Below are 8125 nucleotides of genomic sequence, written 5' to 3'. Positions count from 1 at the left end.
GAAGGCAGACGCCCAACCACTGTGCCACCCAGGCGCCCCCGTAAAGTGCCTCTTGAATGTTTTTTTATTACTTTTCACCATCATTCTGGGAATGAGTCAGATGGTCAGTATTATTGTCCCTGCTTATCCCTGTGAGGAAACTGAGGCCCACGAAGGTTAAGTGTGTTGCCCAAGGTCACACTGTGAGGTACTGTCAGAGCTGGTGCGGATTTGCTTCCAGATGAAATTGTGGTAGTTTATTGCTGTGATTTCTCTTTCTTTGAGTGAGAGATGTGTAGTCATTGCAGAACTGCAGACTGATGCATGCTTTGTCCAGATGTGCTAGGAGTGATTTGGGTCCCGCTTTATCCACTTGGTCCTGTTGGGTTTTAATTGATGAGTGCTTGGACCAGGGAAGCAGATACCCTTTGGGTCATTATTTTTAGCCCCTCCTCCTTTGGGGACATTCTTGGGGGAGCCTTGAGTTACAAGAGATTGCTTTGATATGTTCAAAATTGTGCCTTGTGCCCCACAGCTACAGGTAAAATCAAAAGGCGGATAATTTATGGGAGTGTCAGAGCTGGCCGCTGGCACCTCAGGAGGCCATTAGTATGCCTGTTCAGACCCTCTGTGTCCTTGCAATTGATTCCTCTTTGCATGAGCTTGATTTGGGAAGCTGTAGATTTGTGGGTAGTGATTGGATGTGACAGTCCAAACACCGGTCCCTAAATTAATCCTTTTAATAGTATTCCACCACCAAGGCAATGTGGTGTCTCTCTCTGTCTTTAACTGGGGAGGACAGAAAGGGGTGGGCTAGGAAGAAGGAGAGAGGGAAAAAAAGCAGCTTTGCTTGGTGCTTAGGGTCGGGCTCTGTTCTAACATGTTCTGATTCCAGAGCAGTTGACATCAGGACTTTGGGCATATTCATTCAACAAACATTGATTCACACTGACTTTGTGCCTGGTCCTGTGCTGGGTGCTGGGAACACAGAAATGAATAAAATGTGGTCCTTGCCTTTAAGGATCTATGTGAATCTCAGTGTTTCTCAGAGTTTTAAACTCATGTGCTATTTAGGTGACAAAATTAATCTGATGCTTTTCTTTAATGCTACTTGAAATTTTAAAATGCATTAAAGGGTCTGACAAAAAACAGTCAAAGAAATTATGCTTTTTTTACACGCACGCACACATACCTATACCTGCTATCTTACAGTCTTCTCACCTAACGCTCTGAAAATCGTAGTAGGAGAAATAGATTAAAATTTTACAATATAGTGAGACAAAAAGTTATGTACAGTATAGTGAGGCAAAAAGTTATGAAATAGGAATAGAGTGTGTTACTGGATCACACTTAAGCAATTAACTTTCTAATGGAGTATCAGAGAAAGCTACTAAAAGGAAGTTTTAAGCTGCATTTTGAAGAAGGAGCTGGTGAAAATGTAAATAACATTCCAAAGCAGGGCAATAGCATTTGCCAAGGCACCGATTTGTAAAAGGAAACATCACATTTGGGGACCTGAGCAAGAACTAGTCATCACCCTGCCTCCTGCCAGTTTCTCTGCTCCTCTGGAAATGTGTTTGAGAAGAGGCTTTGAGTTTCTTATGCTGCGGTTGTTTTAGTCCAAGGTACCCCTTCCTGTTTCTGTTTTTTTGTACCCAGGGCTGCAGTTTGTTTTTCTTGTTAAAATGTGATAAATTAGGGAAGAAATGAAATTTGGATGATTTGGACAGACTTGATCATTGCTTATGGTTGAGTTAGTTAAAGTCACACCTCAGAGGAAAAACTGAAGTTGATATGTATTTTTAGCCCTTTGGTGGATAGGGGACTCAATCAAGTGGGAGATGTGGGCTCTCAAACACAGGAGAGGAGAACAGGGCCCCGAAGAGCTGAGGACCTCTGAGGCTTAGTTGTTTCTGTGTAAAATGGGAATACTGTTCCCCATTTTGCTTGAGAGTTAGGAGGATGAAATATGTAGATCACTAATACAGTGCCTGGCTTCTAATTTTGTTTTCCTCTCCTCTTTCTCATGCATTAACAATAGTAGCTCTGTTCTGTTGAGTGCTTAAAGTGGTACAAAGTGCTCTATATACGTTGTGTGGTTAAACTGAACCCCAAAGAGATAGGTATTATTATTATAGCTGTTATTAAGAATATGTGGTAGAGGGGCTGGCTCAGTCGGTAGAGCATGCAACTCTTGATCCTGGGGTCACGAGTTCAAGCCCCATGTTGGGTGTGCAGCCTACTTAAGAAAATATATATATGTGGTAGAGTCAGGATTTGAACCTAGACTTGTCTGATTCCAGTGTTTAAGCATCTGTGCTGTGTAACTCCTTGTTTCTATAACAGTTCCATCTTGGAAGCAGGGGAGTGGCTTGTTCTTGGTACCTCTCCTCTGGGATCAGATGCTGTCTATAAGTGTGAGAGGTCCTTAAAGGGATAAGAGTACCGTACTCTGCCCTTCCTTCATTTCTGTCCTATTTATGGTGTGTTAGCAACAAACCTTTGCCCCCTTCTCACGTGTGATGGGTGTCACAACTGACTTGTAGGACTTTGCAAAGAGATGTCTCCCAGCTTTGGCCCCTCGAAGGAGTTTGCCCAGACTACTGGCTGTAGTGGTAAGTTAGCAAACAGCAGGCAAATCACAGTCACCTCTTTTTATGTGCTGTCTTGAGCTGCTGAGACGGCTAATTGAAGAGGAGAGTAAGCCTCCTGTGGCCTGCGATGTCGCCGTCAGAATGTGGTGTTCACTAAGGTCTTAGTGACTGTAGCTCTCCTGGTAACTTAGGGTTACCAGCTGCTTCTGATGCTGAGGATGCTCTCCCTCGCCCCACCTTGAAGCAGAAGCAGCCGTAGCTACAGGCCAAGGGAGTGACAGGCTGTAAAGAGCAGGAGAGGGTTTTGTTCAGGTGAGGACCCAGCTTTAGAGTTCCTGCTTCCACTTTACTTTGGGGCCATCAGGAAGTTGTGTAGAGAGGTTCCAGGGCATGTCACACTTTGTTCTGCCTCAGCCTCTAACTTTCAGCAGACTAGGCCGAACCCTCAGGCCCTCGGCCTGCGCCATGAGACTTCAGAGAAGCTTGGGAGGTGAGCGGTGAGGCCTGCTCCGTGTGTTGGGGCAGTGGTCTGAGACCCTGGTGTGGGAATCAGGAGCCCTGAGTTCTGTTGTTACTTGCTCTGTGAGTCTTGGGCAGTCCTTTTCTCTTCCTGGGGCTCATTTTCTGTGGCTGGCTATACTGTGTCTCCCCTTAGGTTTTCTTTCACCTTAGACAATCTGTGATTTGTGCAGAAAGTGCTCTGGCAGCAAGGATGCCTTCATTAGCGTGAAGATTATGACTTTTGAAGGCATGCAGTTTATTTAGATTTTTCCCAGGCTATTTTTAGCTGCCTAATACAGAGCCTGTGACTGAGTGGTTCCACACAGGTGTTACTGTGCTCTCTGGTGATGCCTCTGTGACTTGGGTACCTGAGTCCTTGTGATACTATTGGTCAGATTGGGTCAGGGGCTTGCCCTGGGCCTGGGACCTGGGAAAGCTGCAGCTCTCTCAGGTGCTTCTAGTTGGCTGGACTCAGAGCCTGCCTCTGGTGCCATAGAATTTCTCTGGAATGTGCTCCTGCCTCCCAGTCTGGTTTTTAATGGAATGGATTGAATCCAGGAATGGTACCATCCTAAACCCTTCCCAGGGATTCCAAGTACAGTTAACCCTTGAACAACATGGGTTCAAATGCCTGGATCCACTTACATGTCGATTTTTTTTCTATAAGTACAGTACAGTACTGTAAATGTATTTTCTCTTTCTTACGATTTTCTTGACATTTTCTTTTCTCTACCTTTATTTTAAGAATACAGTATATAATACATATATAAGATCTGTATTAATTGTTCATGTTATTGGTAAGGCTTCTGGTCAACAGTACTATTATAGTTAAATTTTTGGAGAGTCAAAAGTTGTAGGCGGATTTTCCACTTTGTTTGGGGATGGGAGTCGGTGCCCCATCCTCTGTGTTGTTCAAGGGTCAACTGTATTTGCAGTTGGGGAGATGGGGTGGGAGTAGACCCCATCTTTCATCATGGCCCTCTCTTCTTTCCTATCCCCCACGTTCCCGTGGCCTGTGTATGTGGATGTTAAAGGATGGCCCCCTCCCTTTGCTCTCTCTTCCCCCCTCAGTAATGGAAGGCTATAAAATGTCTATTTACCCAAGACACCAGAATGACTCCTCTGTGGTTCCACTAATCTGGTGATTTGGTGCTTCTCTGGTCTCTCAGGTAAATACAGATTGAGGCTTTTTATAAAGGCATATTATTTCCCTCATTAAATGTGTGTTTTGGCACATGCGTTATTTACCTGACCGACAGTAATGGCTGCAGAGGAGCCATTGGTGTCTGTTGTGTAAATACTCTGCACAGAGACCATCCTCCAGGGGCTGTGGTGCAGGCCTGTTTCTCCAAATCGGGCTGGCCCCATGGCAGTCCCTATTTACCACTCCCCTGTCTCCACTGGGGGCTGGTCCTTTCATTTTGAGGAGGGAATCATTTATTTTCCTCCTTGCCATGGACTACTTACTACCTTTAATTGCTAGGAGAAGAAGAAGGGTGTCTGAGAATAAATGTGTATAAGTCTTGGTCTCTGATGAAAGACAGTATGCAGAAATACATAGAGTCATAAACTGTTCCTTTTGAGTTCTGCCTCTTGACTAGATACTCAAAGTCCCAATTGATGATACAAGTTATAGGCTTGGAGTCTACAAACTTGTGACTGACGTATAAAGCAGCAGTAGGAAAGGGGAATCCTGAAGAGGTCAGAGGGTGCAAGGCAGGTGGGATGCCTCTGCAGGGAGCGTAGGGCTGTTTCCTGAAAAGGCTCTAGTGGTGTCAGGAGTGCTCCGTGAGGGGGCATTGAGTGGGGGCTCTTATCAAAGAGACTTGATGCTTTAAGGGCTGACTTTGGCTCTTAAGGTAGGCCGTGGGCAGTATGGAGAGATTGAGCCCTCACATACTGTCTCTTGTCTCTATCTCTCCTCCCCTACTCCTCTCTTTTAAACCACATTGCAGCATATAGATTAAAAAAATAATTTTTAAAAAGTTTGGAGTAGGCCAAATTTACATACAAGTTGGAATTTACAGTACAAAGAATTTTTTGTGGAACTATTTGAGAGCTAATGCTGACCTAATGCCCCATCACTCTGAATACTTTGGGTGTATTTCCTACATGCAAGGACATTTTCTTATCCAACTGTAGTACAACCAGCAAAACCAGGAAATTAGTATTGGTACCTTCCTCCTTCTAATTCTGAAACCCCATTCAATTTGCCGATTGTCCCAGTAACGTTTTTTGTAGCAAAATGATCTAGTTCAGAATGTGCATTGCATTTAGTTATCAAGTCCCTTTAATCTCCTTTAGATTTTGCTCAGTACAATTTCCTTGACATTCATGATCTTGATACTTTTGAAGATTATAGGCTGGTTATTATGTAGGTTCTTCCTCAATTAGGGTTTGTTGGATATTTTCTCATGATTAGAGTTAGATTATGCATCTATGACAGGAGTATCACAGAAATGATGCTTTCTTCTCATTGCTTCTTATCATGTGGTGCATGATTTTGATTTATCCCGTTGTGTTCATTTTGATCACTTGATTAAGGGGATGTCTGCCAGGCTTCTCCATTGTATACTTCCTATTACGATTAATAATCATTCTGTGGGGAAATAGTTTGAAACTATGTGAATATCCCTTGTCAAACTTTAATTCATTAATTAGTGTATTTTAGACTCATTGTTTTCTTTTCTATTCAATGCAATATAATCTATTAATATCATTATTTATTGCCAGTGGGAGCTCCTTCAAACTGGCTTCTATATCCTTTTGGTTAATTCCCATCATTCTTTGGGCATTTCCTTGCTTTCTGGCCCCCAAAGAAGATGTTCTAGCCTCATCTTGTACTTTCCCTGCCATAGTTGTGGAATCAGTCATTTCTTCAAAAAGCTGTGGTTCTTCCGCTGAAGAATGTCATTTAGAAGGCAGCCGGGTGCTAGGTGTGCTCATTGCTGCTGGAGTGTTGCTGCTCCCTGGCCCTTCAATAGACAGCTAGAAAATACGTGTGTGTGTGTGTGTGTGTGTGTGTGTGTGTATTCATACTCACAATTACGTCTACCTTTATTTTTATATATTATATATCAGAAACCATGAGTTCACACTGTTTCCTCCAATTTCAGCTTGACACCATGGGTTTTTTTCCTCTTTCCATATTTTAGTCCCATCCTGTAACAATGAGAAACCTGGTTCTCATTACCCTTAATATACGCTCTTCTTTGATCAATCCCTCTGTATGTAACCAGTCTCCCATTGTTACCATTGCTCCTTCCCCCTCTTGAGTGCCTCTTTTACCCTGCTTGTGACTCCCCGCAGCAGGCTTGCTCCCCACTTCCCCATGCCCTCCACACCCCACATGGGCTCTGAGTGCTACATCACACCTTCTTGCCTCTGTACGGATGCATCCCTTACTCTCCTTGGCCTCGGATACCCTTCACTCCCACCCCCAGACTCCTCTGCTCCCCTACTCCAACTTGTAGATACTACCTTCCTCTGCCACAACTAATGACTCTAAAGCCACAAGATTGAATTTTTCGGGAAGGGAGGAGGAAGAGCTGCCCTCTGTTTCTTGATTTGAGTTGAACTTGGTTTTTAGACGTAAAGGAAGTGTGGAATCCAGTGATTACTGACATGTGGAGGACTGGTCTCCTACTATCGTCTATTCTCAAGACTTCCTGCAAGAGAAGCTTTCTGATGTGGGTGAGATCAGTTGAGAAAGCAAGACCTGCAGGCAAGAGGACTTCTGGTCATCAATGTGTCGCTAATGGAAGGGGATAGTGCACATATAGTATGCTGTATGGGAGGCCTAGAGCATTCTGGGCATGCAAGAGATTTGGATGTTACTCTCTGAGGTTGCCTTATGCATTAATTGGATATATAGGCCCCAAGTATGGGGGTCCAGGCTTGGCATAGCCCAATAGAACAGTAGTAGTATTAATAGTAGTAGTAATAATAGTAAGCTATATTGAGCTCCTACGTGCCAGACACTGCTCTTAGTGCTTTACATGTGTCCTCTCTTTCATTCTCACTTACAGAGTAAGAGCTATTATTGTTGTCATTTTACAGGTGAGGGATGGAAGAACAAAGCTTGCTGAAGGTGCAATGGCAAATAAGTGGCTCAGCCAGGATTCAAACCTAGAAGGCCTCTTTAATCATGATGCTTAATTGCCAATAGTATTTGGCAGATGGGGTCTGGTTGATTACATATACTATATACATTCTATGAATATTGACAAACATCAGGACTTTAAAAAGTCCTGACTTCAAGGAGTTAGAGGAGAGTTCTAAGGCCCTGAGGGACTTTGGATCCAAACTATAATGCATAATCTGAACAGACTGGTGTCTCCCATCTCAGCAAAGTTTCCAGTACTGTTCAAGGAGAGGGGGTGGTGATGTGAAGTTATTTTGGATTCTGGTTTTCAAAGGAATGTTGGCCCCTTTGGCTTTCCAAGGGATTCCATAGTGAAATCCAACCCAGCCTTTGTCTACCCTGAGCTGAGGAGTTTGGGCTGCGTTCTTGGAAATGCTGTAAAGCCATGGTGAAAGCAAGCATTGTGCTCTGTAGGATCCATGAAGAACTTAAAATACTTTTCAGTCTTAGCACCTCTGAATTCCCATGAAATCTCACTATGGGGATGGGGAAATTGAGGACCCACATGTGTCCTAGTACATATGCAGGCAAGTTATTGTAGGTCATTCAGTGATTTAGGGAAGAGCCAGAAGGAAAAGTGATACTTGGCATTGTACATGTCCATTCAGATAGTAGTGACCTCTGGCTCTGAGTGTGCTCTGGACTTCAGAGGCTGCTACCGGCCTCAGCCCTGCAGGAAGAAGCCAGTGCCCATTTGCAGCCTTTCAGAAGCAAGCTTTTGGCTCTATTAGAATGGGGCTTCGGAAGGCATAAACTATGGCCATTTCTGCATTGAGCAGTGAGATTTCTCATTTGACTTTGAGACTTTGAGAATTAAAGTTGAGGGAGTTTGAATATTGGATGTAAGGGGGTAAAAACAAAATTTCTGCTTTGTTCCTTTTTTTTTTTTTTTTTTTTTTTTAAGGAA

At 43.6% G+C, this 8125-nt stretch overlaps 1 protein-coding gene across 10 annotated transcripts in view; it reads left to right on the top strand.

The window, feature by feature from the left end:
* Positions 1-8125, top strand: part of ERI3 (ERI1 exoribonuclease family member 3) — a 126850-nt gene that overhangs the window by 5102 nt on the left and 113623 nt on the right. For 3 of the 10 annotated variants that reach the window (XM_034651082.1, XM_034651061.1, XM_034651069.1), the window contains exon 3: positions 6664-6798. The exons of the other annotated variants lie outside the window; for them this stretch is intronic. In XM_034651082.1, the coding sequence (XP_034506973.1) occupies positions 6664-6798 (135 nt within the window). The remainder of the gene's footprint in view (positions 1-6663; positions 6799-8125) is intronic. 10 annotated transcript variants of the gene reach the window in all.

Source organism: Ailuropoda melanoleuca, chromosome 2 (genome assembly GCF_002007445.2).
Source record: "Ailuropoda melanoleuca isolate Jingjing chromosome 2, ASM200744v2, whole genome shotgun sequence".
Classification (NCBI taxonomy): Eukaryota; Metazoa; Chordata; class Mammalia; order Carnivora; family Ursidae; genus Ailuropoda; species Ailuropoda melanoleuca.
This window is presented reverse-complemented; position numbering and strand designations above follow the sequence as displayed.